General features: G+C 41.3%; 1 protein-coding gene across 4 annotated transcripts in view; it reads right to left on the reverse strand.

The window, feature by feature from the left end:
* SGCD (sarcoglycan delta) overlaps positions 1–16508 on the reverse strand; it is a 1061368-nt gene that overhangs the window by 171521 nt on the left and 873339 nt on the right. For all 4 annotated transcript variants that reach the window (XM_010331598.2, XM_003943729.3, XM_010331597.3 and 1 more), the window contains one exon: positions 4020–4107. In XM_010331598.2, coding sequence (XP_010329900.1) covers positions 4020–4107 — 88 coding nt within the window. The remainder of the gene's footprint in view (positions 1–4019; positions 4108–16508) is intronic.

Here is a 16508-nt window from a genome sequence, read left to right on the forward strand (position 1 = left end):
TTGTGTTTTGTCTTGATCCATCATGGCCACAGAATAGTCTTGCCTGGTGCTGGTGCTCTCTGAAATTATTTACATTGAAGCAGGAGAATGCTAAGGCCCGGCTGATAGTGCCAGTCTGGCACTGGATGTCTGGGGTAGCTTTTCTCTTTGTCAAGACTGTCAAACTAGGAATCAGAAGACGTGAATTATTTCCCAACTTACTCTCATTTTGTGGCAATGTGATTTGGGGCAAATCATTTGATCTTTCTGAACCTCAGTTTCTGTATCTATAATATTGGACTATCATCACGTCCTCTATCTACTTTACAGAAAGTTTGAAAGGATCCAGTGACATTGTGTTTATAAAAACAAATCTATGGGTGGTAAAGTGCTGTGAGTATACAAAACCACTCTTGCGGACATCACCAGCACTATTCTTCTTTGGCAATGGTGACAACACATGGAAAAGAATGTGTCACGAGTACTTATTAATGCACTTTACTTAGTCACATAATCACGTCTATTTGGCAGACCTCATTCCTTGCCAGGATATCCATACCAGCCCTCCAACACAAAGAAGGACATTGGAAAGGCTCCCTAATGAGTAGGATATTGAAACAGCAGAAATAGGACATCACTCACAAGCATCATGGAACCCAGAAATCATCTTGTCTGACCACCTTGATGCTGCAGGTGAAAAGAACAAATGGTGGCCAGGCTGAGGGCTCTCACCAGGTTACTGAGTGAGCCAATGGCAGGTCTGGGTCTGGAATGGAGCTCTGAGAATTTTTCCACAGAAAGAAAGGGGCATTTATTTGTCTACGAAGGAGACGTTGAGGTGAGGGGGCTGGGGCCAGCACATCTGGAACAGCTAGAAAAAGCTCTGTGAGGAAAAGGAGAAATGGAAAACAGGAGACAAGGGCCAGAAGGAAATCTTGAAAGAGCCGAGATGTCCAATGAGGGATTTGGCTTCAGTTTTTCTGCAAAGGCTAAGATGCAGCTATCTTCTTGATTGCATCAAAACTTCCAATAAAATCTATATTATATTTGTTAATACTTTAAGATTATTACTTTATTTTTGTGAGGAGAGAGATTGAAAATGGGAAGGTAATGAAGTGCTAATGAATGAATGAATGACCTCAGGATGGGCACAGGGCAAGCACAGTTTGTCCATTTTGGACCCATTCATATGAAAACGAAGTTGTATAACTTGGGGACACACATGCTTGGAATTCTCCTCTGTGGACCTGGCAGTATCATCAACCTGGTCCCTGAGGAGTTAAGGACACCTTCCTGTGTTACTCTGAATTCATGAATAGCTGTGATACATATAGGAGCATACACTAAAGGACTATAGCAGTATAGAAAGTATACCTCAGCAATCAGAGAACATAAAGTACAATTAATTTATCTTGCTTTTCAGGGCTTCACAGAACATAAAATGGAATTTACCAAGAACTAGAATGATTTGGGTATCTAAAGCTCAGTAATGGGTAGTTTTAGCCAAAACCCCACAGAGCAACTGCTGGCTCAATGGGGCAGACGGCTTGTCCTTTGTTGATTTCACCTGGGGCTGCCAAATTCCCTGGACATGGCTGGAATCCTTAAAAATGACTCTAGAGAAAAATGCAAATAGAGCTGAAGACAGCTCAGGAGATCCTTTGCTGAACTCACTGTTCCTCTCTGGGATGAAAAAAATCACCATTCCTAATGTGAAACTTATCTTGAGTTAATCCCCCTCTGTGTAGTCCATGTGTGGAGGGATTAATCTCCTAAACAAGGAGGAGAACTGAAGCCCCATCAGGATACATCAACAGTCTTGATGAATCTGGGAGCTGCAAAGGCCTAGCGGCCTTCAAGCCTAATTTCTCTCCCTAACTGTCTTAATACTAGGACCCTTCCCCACTCCCTCATGATGCTGTTCAAAGCACCTCCACTGCTTTTCTCCATGCAGGCATGAGGATTTCCCATTCAGACCCACTACTGAGATATTAAATCAGCAGCCTGCCTTATGGGTAAATAGGCATTTGCAATCTAACTTGAGAACTTAACTGTCATGTGAAGGACTGTTTCCTATGAAAAGATCTCCTGAACATATAACATCAGCACTTTGAATGGGCTTTTGAGACATTCTTTAGGTAAGTGGTGGAATTCTTCATTCCTCAGGATTGCCTTTGTAGGCCTCACTGCTTAGAAGACAGGAGTGATTTGTTTTCCAGTAAGTATACCACCCGACACAACAGGCATTAGAAGGTATGTCTGCTGGGAAGGCTGGGCGCTTTTCCACTGTGTGAATTAATGTGAAAGAAGAGTACTGAAGGAAAACTTTTAAGGGGGCGTGTGTGTGTTTAGAATGATGTTTTAAACATATCTGTTATCTTCTCTAGAATTTATTGTAGGGAGACAGAAAACAGATACCACTGGAGGGATAGAGTCAAGAATAGGGGCACAGGAGGAGGGAGAAGGAGGGAAACAGAAGGGAAGAGAGGAAGAGAAAGAGAGAAGAGAGGAGAGAAGGGGAAGGAGAGACAGATAAAGGGGCAGGAGGAGAGAGGAGAAGGAATAGGGAGAGAAATGCTGAAGGGGAGGGGTAAAAGGGTGTGGGGGAGAGTAAGGGAAGAAGGGAAAGGAAGAGGTGGGGGCAAGAAGACAGAGAGACTGACTCAGTCTTTTGCTGAATAATAGTCATTTGGGAAGTTCCAGCTTTATCAAAACAAAATCTCTCAAGTAAACCAAATCTCCCATTGCAAATAAATGGCAAATGATCAACAGGCTAAATGAGCTCCTTCTGAATGTGGGAATCTGGGAGCTGGAGGTTGGATTTATTTCCCTCCTGGAGGCAATTTTCACACATGCTGCTTAAATCATTGCTTACTGAAGCTGTTTATTTAATTATTTAGCATTGTGACTGCAGGCCAGATGTTATATAAGCAAGGCAGAAGATGCAGTCACACGCTGAAACAACACGTTTATGGATTACGGGCAGCAGTTCCTTCAATCCCTGAGTTTCTTGATTGGCGGACGGGCCACGCCACCCACTGGCTGTGAATTTCTAGGTATCCACATGCAGCCCTCCAGGGGCAGAGCAGGAGTGAGGCTGCCTCCCCAGCAGTGAAGACTCTGGGCACAAAGGTCCTTGTTTTCCCATGGCTTGTGTATTGGTGGCGTCCAGACAGTTTATGCACAATAACAGTAATGTTTCAAAGCATTTGGGTAAATGGCTTCTCAAAATGTCCATCTGTATCCTTTTCTCTTAGCCCTGAAGCCAAACAAATGGCATTTTCTGTCTGTAAGTATAACAATGCCATTCAGACAGACATTCCTTTTCCCTCCCACTGTGGGGGTGCACAATGCCTTCCTGTTCACGGCCGCTCGTCACCTACAGAGTGGGCATTGACTGTGCTGCTCAACACATTACTAAATCACGAGGTCCACATGTATCATTATCATCGTTATTGTGAATAACCAGTCCTTGTTTAGATTTCAGGAATGTGTAGCTTCAAACCCAGTGGGTGCTTTCCACAGCTGTTAGGCACAGATCTGTTATATTAGAAGGAATCAAACACAAATATACACATGCACATCTTGTAATTAAGTTAGGTTCAAAGTCAGCACGTACAAGAAATATGGCATGGGTTCAAATTATCATTAAGAATCCCTTTCACAGCCCATAAATTCTGGTCCCTGGCTTTGTAGATATGTGTTCTTCTCTCAACCAATCCAACACAGCCTGTTTTTTTCCTCCAGCATTGGAGCAAGAAGCTTTTCTTTGGCTGAGCACCAGATGAAGCAGCTTGCTTATCTTTAGGGGCCATGTTCTGTGAAAACCTGCTTTTCTTACCCCACTAAGTAGGTATCATCGGATATCATAAGTGTAATATGTGTACAGATGGGATTCTACCCTCTAGTAGAATCATGGAACACATGCTACATTCTCTTTCTCAACACGATGTGTTAGCAGACTTTACTTTCAAGTTTACATGGTGTTTCCTTGAACCATTAATTCTGTTTTCTAAGTGGCAAGTTTTCCCTTTTCTTACCTGTTATCAGCTGAGTTAGCACTTTAGTCTGGTCATTGAGAATGTTCACTGTAACATTTCTGGCCGATTTGAAGTACAGGGCGTTACCCTGCAACAAGAAAGTAAGAGAAACACATGAAAATGATACATTTCTAAACAAAAAGAACGGTCATTACAACTCTCCAAGGGGCCGAATTGGCTTTAGCCAAGTTCCAGTTAATGTGTCTTTACTCAAAAACTCCAAATGTTCAATGATCCCTATATACATGATAATTAATTAGCATCTATCTAAAAGAGATTTCCCTCAAAGAAATAAATACACACACACACACACAATATTGATTTCCCCAGAACACATACACACACATTATGGTTGAATCAGAGACAATTAAGACACAAAGCCCATTAGATCTTACTGAAAATATTAGTTAGCCTTCGTACACAGAATGATCAGAAATGAATGATAATCTCCTAATATCATCGTTTCTTCAAAGGAGCCATGCAGAATCCTTTTAGAAGAGCAGGAAGCTCCTGTGAAACACCCAATATCTGCCCCTCAGGAATACCCACCAACTGTAAGAATCCTTTGTGGAGATATTTGCAATGCATGCATATAAAACCCAGAAGATTTGATGTCTGCAAGTATGACTCTGCCTCCCCTTTCTTCCTTTCCTTATCTCCACATTCCTTTTCCTCCAGGCCGTCTGTGCCCGTATCCACTCTGCCCTTTATCTGAAGGGCTCCCCGACTCTTTCACAGAGTGGTACACATTTCTGGGCATGACTCAGAACACGGCTTGGCACGCTTTTTATTAAAAGTCCTGACAGTAAATATTTTAGGCTTCATGGGATGTACATCCCTGTTGTAGCTACTCAGCTCTGCTGTTTTGGTGTAAAACTGGTCTTGGGCCATATATATTCAAAGAGGGTATGACTGTATTTCATTAAATATTATTCATGGAAAATGACATCTAAATTTCATATAATTTCAATTTTATATTTAAATTTTAATATAATCTGAATGAGCATTGACATATTATTCTTTTTCTGTTCTGTCTCCCCCTCCGTCACTCAAAAATATAAAAACCATTCTTAGATCACTGCTGAATGTAGCTGAAAGGCCATTGCGTGCCAACCCTTGGTTTAGAAGTTATCCTTTTCTTAAACGAAGCCATAAATTAAAGAATGAATCCCTGACACAGAACATGGAAAAAGGAATCTGGCAGCCATTCCTGCCTTTCTGAGCCTTTGTCACCATTTGGTATACACTTGCCTGAAAATTCAATAATATCTCAATGCGTTGAGCCCCAGATACCTAAAAGTCATTGTCCTACAAGTCATGAGCAAACAGAAGATTGGCAAAGCTCAGTCTTTACCTTCTAAGTCTTATATTCTAATGAAGACCAGGAGATGGTCACAAATACGCTAGGCAGAGAATAACAAGAACGATTAGGGAGCTACAGGATGTTTGGGGAACTTTCCTGAAGGGTGACGTTATTCTCAGCTTGGAGCTGTGGAGTGGGAAGCAAAGAAGAGTTCCTGAAGCAATGAGCTAAGCCTTGAAAAGAACAGAGATACAATTTCATCAAGCTGAAATGAAAAACGAAGACCAGGGAGGTAAGAAAATTGTGGGCTGACTGTCTAATGTCTTTTTTCTTCTAAAACTGCTGTGGATGCAGACTGTATTAGCCAGCCCAGTCCAGCCACCTGCACATGTTTTAAACAGAACTGATAAGGGACAATGACCAAGAAACTGGTTTAGACTAATGTTTGTTTCTTTACAGAGAGAAAAAAATCTAATATACTATTATGTACTTCTCTGACTCCTTTTTTTTTTTTTTTTTTTTTTTTTTGAGACAGAGTCTTGCCCTGTCACCAGGCTGGAGTGCAGTGGTCCAATCAATCTCGGCTCACTGCAACCTTCGCCTTCTGGATTCAAGCAATTCTTCCGCCTCAGCCTCCCAAGTAGCTGGGACCACATGGCAGAATGGCAGCCAACTCCCAGCCCCAGGTAGCTTTCAACAGTGGAGGAAAGGGGAGGGAATGGCAGCCACAATAGATTGACAGCCTGGAGTCCTGGTCTCTCTTCCATAAGGCTAACTGCTAAAATGGATCACCAACACTCATGGCCCATGCAGGCTCTGAATAGTCAGTTATCCTTGAGTGAGAGCTGTTGGCCTCGAGTCAGGAAAATAGACAATGACTTCTGATACAGGGCAACCATAGATTCAGTGTGATACCCCACAGTGGTTTAAAACTAAAATTCTTCCTGATGACAAAGGCTTAAAAAAAAAAAAAGGAGTTGGCAGGGCACGGTGGCTCACACCTGTAATTCCAGCACTTTGGGGGGCCGAGGTGGGTGATCACGAGGTCAAGAGATCAAGACCATCCCCGCCAACACAGTGAAACTCTGTCTGTACTAAAAAAATACAAAAAAAAAAAAAAAAAATTAGCCGGGTGTGGTGGCACGCGCCTGTGGTCCCAGCTACTTGGGAGGCTGAGGCGGAATCCAGAAGGCTTGAATCCAGAAGGCAGAGGTTGCAGTGAGCCGAGATTGTGCCACTGCACTCCAGCCTGGTGACAGGGCAAGACTCTGTCTCAAAAAAAAAAAAAAAAAAAGGAGTCAGAGAAGTACATAATAGTATATTAGATTTTTTTTCTCTCTGTAAAGAAACAAACATTAGTCTAAACCAGTTTCTTGGTCATTGTCTCTTATCAGTTCTGTTTAAAACCTCAAGGCTGGGCATGTTGGCTCTGCCTGTAATTCCAGCACTTTGGGAGGCTGAGGCAGGTGGATCACCTGAGGTCAGGAGTTTGACACCAGCCTCACCACCATGGAGAAACCCTGTCTCTATTAAAAATACAAAATTAGCCAGGCATGGTGGTGCATGCCTATAATCCCAGCTACTCAGGAGGCTGAGGCAGGATAATCGCTTGAACCCAGGAGGCAGAGGTTGCAGTGAGCCAAGATCGCGTCATTGCACTCTAGCATGGGCAACAAGAGTGAAACTTCATCTCAGAAAAAAAAGAAGTAGTAGTAGTAGTAGTAGTAGTAGTAATAGTAGTAGAAGTAGAAGTAGTGGTGATGGTGGAGGAGGAAGAGGAGGAAGAGCTCATAATCCATAAACATGTTGTTTAGGAGGAGCAGGAGGAAGAGGAGGAGGAAGAAGAAACTTCAAATAAAGTGAGAATTCAGAACCTGGACAGGAGGTAATTAGAAATTAGTGTACTATTTTTTTTTTTTCATATATTCAGCAACCTGGCACTGCAGGGAGAAGAGTGGCTTGGAATCAGAGAACTGGGCAAGTTAAATTCCAGTGCCACTGACTACTGTGTGACACGGAGCACATCACCAGACTGTTCTGCATTCTATTCTTTGCATTCTTCACCATCAGCCCCATATCATAAGCTCATCACTGACACAACAGAACACTCACTATGTATGTACCAGGTACACAGTAGGAGCTCTGGAGTCAGACTGCACTTGCAAGGTTTGTGACACTGGGCAAGTTACTTAAGTATTCCAAGCATCAGTTTCTTTAAATGAATGATGACACAAATATTAACTATTAAAATATATATATTAGAATTATTAAATTCCACATATAATTACTAAAACACACATGGTCCAGTGTTGGCACATTTTAAGTCTTCAATAATTGTTAGGGTAAGAGGAGGATGGGGAAAGGGAGAATAATGAAAGAGACAAGATGAGAAAAGAAAATAGGGTAAAAGGAGAAAAAGAAGGTGAAAAGAAGACCGGGAGAGATGGAGAGAAGCAAGGAAGAAGATCTTGCTTGTATCACTTAATCTTTCCAAACCATCTGTAGAATAAGTCAGGTGGTTTCATCCATTTTCAACATTCTCTCTTTCCATATTTCAAAGTGTCACCAGTTGGCTCATCATTGTCTTTCAAATCCCAGTATCCTCAAATGTTACCTGCCTGCACATAATATTATGCAAATAATTCTATCACACAAAAATCTCATAACAGCTTTGCTCAAGATTTATAGTAAGAGGGCTGGGCACATTGGCTCACGCTTGTAATCACAGCACTTCGGGAGGCCAAGGCAGGTGAATCACCTGAGATCAGGAGCTCAAGACCAGCATGGCCAGTATGGCGAAACCCCGTGTCTACCAAAAATACAAAAAAATTAGCTGAGCGTGGTGGCAGGTGCCTGTAATCCCAGCTACTCAGGAGGCCGAGGCAGGAGAGTCACTTGAACCCTGGAGGCAGAGGTTGCAGTGAGCTAAGATTGTGCTATTGCACTCCAGCATGGGTGACAGAGCAAAACTTCCTCTCAAAAAAGAGAAAAAAAAGATTTACAGGAAGAAGAATAATAAAACCATCCTTTTTTTTTAAATTACCATGTCAAAATGTTATAGTTTAGAGTTAATTGTTCTAATACACTAATATCCTGAGAAACAGTCTTTGCTACATCAGAATTTAAACAAAGAGCCTCATTCTAGCCTGGGCTGTGTTGCTATAATTCCCTCATATACCTGATAACAGAGAAATCACCAGGAAAAAAACATGAGTCAGCTAACATGAAGAGCCTCACATGGCAGCTAGGTTAGTGCAATTTTAATTTTGCTCTCTGAATCTGTCCACTGAGACTAAACCAGGAAAATACCAACTGAGCAAAGCATCCTTGGGGTCTCTGTGGTATTAGAACAACTAGGAGAAACACTCTCTGATGTCCAGTGAGAAACTAAACTTTGCCCTCTCAGCCTCTTCTCTTTCCCCTGCATTTCCTCCCACTCATCACTGCAGCCTCCAAGCCTGGGGAGGTGAATTTCTGTCTCAGGAGCCGGTGACTTTCACCAGCTGACCTCAGGGCAGCCATCCTAGGACAAGGGGTTTGCAGTGACTTCCTGGAGGCTCAGGTCTTCTAGGCAGAAAGGAATCTGGCAGACCTGTGCCTGATGATATTCAGAGCTTGTACCAGGTCAAGGCAGTCTATGGTCAGTCAGCCTGCATTATTCTGGACATGGGAAGGCCACGTGGAAGATGCAAAAGGAGGTAACACACATTTCTCCCACATGCAGAGGATAGTCCACATCAGTATTCCCCCCTCAAATCACTAAAGTTTGCAGCACTTCATGCTGAAATTCTCATCACACAAACACTTGGATGGAGAAGAATCCCCATTACGTCTCCTCTTCTCTAAAGCAGAATATGCTGAAACCTTTTCTTAATGAATTGGGGCCACTGAAATAAAGATTACTTGTTTCACTATGTCCTCCATTGGCTACTATATGTGTGTTGCTATTTGAAGACTTAATGGCTCCATCATGCTGACATTTTAAAATTATTTTATCTGATTTTAGAAAATGTAATTGATTCTTACAAAAAAAGCAGTACCTGTAAATGTCAAACACTGCAAGGCTTAAAATCAAGAATAGCAATTCACACCTTTCATCACTGCAAGAGCTTTCAGCTTATCTGGATGTTTTTTCAGGTATTTGTCTTTCTGTAGCCCCAGATGTGTTTCTCTGCTGACTCTTGATTTGTCAATGTTGGATGTTATCCACTGAATTTATCCAATGGTATGAACTCCTCCACATAACTGGTTAAACCAATAAACCAATATTTACAGTTTACATAATTATAATTATGTGTATATTGTTCACAGCTGAGCCAAGTAGTGTACTTTAACTGAATTTTATTTTACTTTTTTGCACATTTTTGCTCTTTTTCTGGATTAAAAAGGATTCATTTAAAAATTACTTAGTTTTCTAGTTTTTCATTTTTTTTTTTCTTCTATTGTTCAATTCCCTTTCTTTAGGTTCTATTTTCTGGGAGATACTTCCAACTTTAAGTTCTAATTTTCTCTTGATTTTTGTTTGTTTGTTTGAAACAGGATCTCACTCTGTCACCCAGGCTGGAATGCAGTGGTGCAATTTGGCTCAATGCAACCTCCACCTTCTGGGTTCAAATGACTCTCCCACCTCAGCATCCCAAGCAGCTGAGACTACAGGTGTGCACCACCACACCCAGATAATTTTTGTATTTTTTGGTAGAGATGAGGTTTCACCACGTTGACCAGGCTGGTCTTGAACTCCTGACCTCAAGTGATCCAACTGACTCAGTCTCCTAAAGTGCTGGGATTACAGGCATAAGCCATCCCACAAGGCCAATTTTCTGTTAATTTTTAAAAACATTGCTACTATTTATTTCACGGGCATTTTAAAATTCTTTGAACTTTTCTTTTTCTATCATCCCTCACTTATTTGATTGCCAAACTATCATCTCTTGAGACAATAGGAAAGCTACTGAAAGCTCTGTGCTTCTGGAAGGATAAACCTTGCCTTGGAGTACAATGGCAGGGATTTGACCAATTCGATGGAGAATTTTTAAATGTGAATTGCTATGGGCCAATTAGCACTCCTGGGCCAGGTTCAAAGAGGAATTCTCCAAACTCCTTCCGGGAAGGTGGTAGATTCAACTTTTGTTAAATATAAGCATTCTTGGTGAAAGAGAGGGCAAGGTATTTTGATGGTCAGTGGACAGACTCTGTTTGTCTGTGGACAGAGAGGGCCGGGCATTTGCTGGTCAGTGGACAGACTTCTGTTTTCCGTGATTTATTCCTGATTTCATCTCTGTTTGATGACCCAGTGCCCACAGTTCCTCTGGTCCAAATTAGTTTCTAGAAAACAATCCTCCTATCTTCTACTACATAGAGAAGAGGCACTTGCCTAGCTGAGTCACCTGGAATGGGGTCTGGGGACAGATGGTTCTCTAACTAATCTTTATGCAGAGTTTCAACCAGCTCTCTTTTCCAGCCCTGCTTCAGGGTGCATAGTGACCTCCCTCTAATAGCTTTTTATCCACTAGTACACCTAAGAACTAAATCATCCTGTTCTACCTCCTTGACCTTCAGGCCTACAAGGGCATCAAGTTCCTGTGCCTTTCCAGGACACCGTACCAAGGATTCTTTCAAGCCTTTTGTGCTTCTCTCACTATAAGATTGTAAATTCCAGTTTCTCAGCTGGAGTTACCTCTGATCTATTCAATATCTTGTAAAATTTTGTTGACATTGCTTGTCTATTATCATTCCTTCTCCCTTTCTCTATAACCACATGAGTTTAGTCCTTTTTAATTTTTTTCTACTAACTATTTCTTTCAGTGGGGTTTGTGAAGGGGAGCAAGGACCTATGATTTATCACCGCTCTCAGTTTGCCTACCTCCAGTGCCAATCTCGTACTACTGCCTTCTTAAAAGAGAAGCAGGTTAAAACTGTGTATAAGCCAAGAGCATGTGGTCTTTGGCCTAGGACCCAAGTGCTTCTCTTAAGGATTCTACACAGTGGAATGGAGTCTCTGGGACAAGTTAGGCTTGTCATAGGCTCTGGAGAATGGCAAAAATACGACCTTTATCTTTAGAAAGATTGTAGCCCAGGGGAGTTAATTCAAAATAACCATAACAAAACTGTGATATCACCTCAATCAAGATTTATGCTCTCCTGGTATGAAAGGTGCAGGTTTTGATACTTGCATTTGATAGCAACCATATAATCACAGCCTATTTTCAAGTGATGTGGCTGCCAGAAGTCACTGATCTTGATAATCCTAAACTATAGTACATTTTCCTTGCCCTCTGAAGAGCTAACAATCTGATCTGAAAATATAGATAAATAGTGAAAACCATGAGATAGCACATGAACAACTCCCACATTCAGGAAGGGCTTTGAACTCTCAGTGTAGCTTGAATCCTGAGGGGAGACTTCCCAGAGGAAAGTTTGGCTGGTTTTCACCTTTTCCTCCTAACAAAAGGGCAGGCTGGTCACAGCAGCACTGTTTCTATCTAACACTAACTTAGGTAACAAGTTAAGATTGTCCTCGTGAAGTAAAGGTTCAGAGTGTGAGCTTGGGAGTCAGACAGATTTGGGCTTTAATAACAACTCCACTTAGATCTACGGTAACTAGGGTGGCCTTGGGTAAATAATTTCTCTTTGATTTTCAGTTTAGTTTCTTCTGCGTCTATGAAATGAACTAAAGGCTACATAATGATGTTGAAAAAAGACCCCCAAAATCAAGAAACAAATATATGTATATTACCTGCAATGACTCTAGAAACACTTTAAAACTATGAACAAACAAACAAAAACAAACAAAGCTACATTAGGAGGGCTCCTTAGAGAAATGTCTGACACTAGTTTGGGGCCAGAAATCTTCCACATGAGGCTGCAGCATCTTTCAATGCAAAAAAGAGGAAATGTTTACAAAACAAAAAAATTCAAAACCTTGCAGTCATAGGTGTCTGTCAACGGGACACAGAAGACAACTGAAAGAGTTCTCAACAGCTAAAGCTGAAAGCATTTGAGAAACAAAACAAAAGCAGTATTGGATTACAATCAAGATCATAAAATAAATATCCATCAGTCTACACTATATAAATGATCAGATAAATAAATGAGGAAGAGTAGTGAAATCTACCCAGATAGAGGAATTCCAAAAAATCGACAAAGATAAATCCCCACTTCTTCTTTTTTTTTTTTTTTTTTTTAGACAGAGTCTTGTTTTGTTGCCGGGTGCCAGGCTGTAGGGCAGTAGCACGATCTCGGCTCACTGCAACCTCCACCTCCAGGGTACAAGCAATTCTCTTGCCTCAGCCTCCCAAGTAGCTGGGACTACAGGCGTGCGCCACCATGCCCAGCTAATTAATGGTGATCTGTGCCTAGTATCTTCATTTCAAATGGCACAGTATAGAAAGGGATGTAAAGGAGTAATTTTACAGTTGAGATATTGGACAAACACTATCTCAGCCAGCTGAACAAAATCAACATCAAGACTGAGAGGTTGGGCTGGGTGCAGAGACTCACGCCTGTGATCCCAGCACTTTGGGAGGCCAAGGCAGGCAGATCAAGAAGTCAAGAGATTGAGATCGAGATCATCCTGGCCAACATGGTGAAACCCCGGTCTCTACTAAAATACAAAAAAAATTAGCTGGGCACAGTAGTGCATACCTGTAGTCCCAACTATTCGGGAGGCTGGGGCAGGGAAATCACTTCAACATTCAGGAGGCAGAAATTGTAGTAAGCCAAGATCGTGCCACTGAACTCCAGCCCGGCGACAGAGCAAGACTTTGTCTCAAAAACAAAAAAGACTGGTATGTCATGTTGATAGCGTGCACCTTTGATACGACAAAAAGACAATGGCACATTGCCTCTGTGGTCTTTCTCCTCAACATTCATAATCCCCATCTAAACATGAGGAAATATCAAATACCAGTGGACGGCCATTTTACAAAATACTTTACCAGTATTCTTCAAAACTATGAAGGCCATCAAAACCAGAGAAAATATGAGACACGATCACAGCCAAGAGCCTAGGGAGACATGACAACTATACATAACATGGTTTCCTGGATAGACTCTTTGGACAGAAAAGGAATATTATGTCAAAAAAAAAAAAAAAAAAACCAGGTCGGGTGCAGTGGCTCAAGCCTGTAATCCCAGCACTTTGGGAGGCCGAGGCGGGTGGATCATGAGGTCAAGAGATCGAGACCATCCTGGTCAACATGGTGAAACCCTGTCTCTACTAAAAAAAAAAAAATACAAAAATATTAGCTGGGTATGGTGGCGCATGCCTGTCATCCCAGCTACTCAGGAGGCTGAGGCAGAAGAATTGCCTGAACCCAGGAGGAGGAGGTTGCGGTGAGCCAAGATCATGCCATTGCACTCCAGCCTGGGTAACAAGAGCGAAACTCCGTCTCAAAAAAAAAAAAACACACAACAACAACAACAACAAGGTAATTGAAATAAAGGGTGGACTTCAGTTAATAATAATGTATCAATATTGGTTCGTTAGACTGGGTGTGGTGGCTGACGCCTGTAATCCCAGCACTTTGGGAGGTGAATCATGAGGTCAAGAAACCAAGACCATCCTGGCCAACATGGTGAAACCCTGTCTCTACTAAAAATACAAAAATTAGCTGGGTGTGATGTGAGCCTGTATTCCCAGCTACTCAGGAGGCTGAGACAGGAGAACTGCTTGAACCTGGGAGGTGGAGGTTGCAGTGAGTTGAGATCACGCCACTGAACTCCAGCTTGGCGACAGAGCAAGACTCTGTCTCAAAAAATATACACATATTGGTTCATTAACTGTGACAAAATTTACCTACGAATGTTAGATGTTAATAGGAAAGCCTGAGTTTGGGATGCATAGAAACACCCTCTACTCATTTCATTTCACAGTTTTATAGTACATAGAAAACTGTCATAAAATACAAAGTTTTTTTTAAATATATGAAAGCTGTATTAGTCTGCTAAATTCTAAGATCTTGAATCTCAGGAAGAGACCTTGGAAAGGCCCCCATCTTTGAGTAGGCAGGGAGTTTGATGCATTGTGTTCAAACGATTTCACGTTTCGTTTGATCACATTAGAAAATTCTCCCTTATACAGAGACAAAATGTATTTCCATGGGATTTTGCCTTTGGAACCACTAAAGGAACAGTCTATGGGTCCTCTCCCAGCCAGTTCTTCACCCAGGGTTATCTCTGCACAGCCACTCTTCTGTAGGCTTGCAGAATACCAGGTAATCAGAACAGGGTGGCTTCTCTGCAGTAGCTAACACAACACTTTCACTGCAGTGATCTATGTTTACGAAACTAATACTAACTTTGAATATCACCTGGTAAAAAAGCAATGTATACAAAGTGAGGTTTGTCATGAAAGTCATTTTCAATGGGTAGTTTGTTTTTCTTCAGCAAGCATCTCTACTATTAACATTATTATTTTCAACAGGATGCCTTATGTTGTCTCTGAATGGATCCTTTTAAAAGCATAACAAGTTATTGTAAAACACTACAGTTATTTCTATTTTCTTAGAGTCTCTTTTTATAAATATGCTTGGGTGGATTTCTATTGTTTTGAAAATTTTTTCCAGTCATGAATAATGAAACTACACTGTGAAGTTCCTTCTCAAAATAAGCTGGGAAACAGTCCAGTTTTCCCATTGTAGCATTCCTATTCAGCTACTCGCAGCACCCTGCCCAAATCTGGGTGCATTTTGGCCTCTCTCAATACTTCACTAAGCTTAGCTGTTTTGTCTCAATGATTCCTTTGAGGGGTCATGTTTGTGTGTCACCACTGCAAGGGGACTGCCAGCTTTTCTAGTGCTCTGCACATTCCTGGCACCCATTAGGCTTCCAATAAATATTTGCTGAATAGCTGAATGCTCAGATCAAATTAAGAGTCAACAGAGAGTGAGAGTTGTCAACAAAAGAAGTAATTAAATAAAGGTTGACAGTAACTGTCAAACAATTTTCAAAAGGCAAGCCACTGAGCATGAGTGATGTGATAATCTAAACATAGAAAACCCAGGGTGGGGGGAGGAGGCCATATGGATATATAACCAGCAAATACTGTTCACTTCCTAATGCAGCACAAGGAATGGTAGAAGATACAAATTGGACTTGAGATGTTGAGTCTCTAGGTGACAGAAAGAAGCAGCAACACACATGATCACCCCAAATTCTTGCAGACATAAAGGTCAAAAGATGCCTGGAAACTTTGCTGGGCTTGTAGCAGTCATCTGGCATGTGGTAGTGAATGTGCCCTCTTTCAACTGCCCCTTATTAATCCACTGTATTGACATTTTAAACTATCTTCTAAGCATAAAGCACTGTCCTAAGGGCTGAGCAGGTGGTCCCTGGTCTGCTAGAGCTTACAAACTACCAGGGGACAGAGGCACTGAACTGAGTTTTGTAAGATCATATAATTACAATCTCAATGTGTTCACTGAACACAAAGTTAGAAGGTGAAATGAGATCATATGCAGTGAGACCTCCTCTAACTTGGGTGATCAGGAAAGAAAGGCCTTTTTAAGGGAAAGACATTTTAGCAAAGATCACAGGGATGAGTGAGAACTGAGTAGTTGAACCAGAAAACAAAAAACTTTTCAGGCAGAGACACAGACAAGTGTATTTTCCGCTCTGCAAAAAAGAGCTTGGTAGACTTAAGGGACAGAGAGAAAGGCCAGTGTGAAGCTCTTTCTCAAAATAAGCTAGGCAGAGAGTTTGACACATTGTGCCTTGAGTTGGATGCTCAAGGCACAGAGAAAAATTTAGCATTGCCCATGCTGTTCTCTGATGAACAGGAATGTTTAATTTTGATCTAAGAAGACATTTGTTTCTCCTAATGGATTGTGTCTTGGGATACCACAAATAAGTCCTTTCCTTTCCTACTTCATTTTTTATATTTTATTCTATCAACATTTGAGTTTTACTTTTCATATTAAGTCTTTATTCTCTTTGGAGCCTACTTCAGTATGTAGTTAGGTAGGAATTCAAATGGAAGGGTTTCTTTAACACTATCTACCAAACAATCATTATTTTTCCCACTAACATGTGGTATTACTTTGGTATATATTAATTCCCAAATATATGTGAGTTTGACTCAGACTTTTAATCTGTCTTACTATCTATTTGCTCTTGTCCCAAAGTCATATTATTTTTGTTTCTATGGGTTTGTGATATGTCCAGTTATCTGGTAAGTCTATCTACCC

The sequence above is a fragment of the Saimiri boliviensis genome, chromosome 1 (assembly GCF_048565385.1).
Source record: "Saimiri boliviensis isolate mSaiBol1 chromosome 1, mSaiBol1.pri, whole genome shotgun sequence".
Lineage (NCBI taxonomy): Eukaryota > Metazoa > Chordata > Mammalia > Primates > Cebidae > Saimiri > Saimiri boliviensis.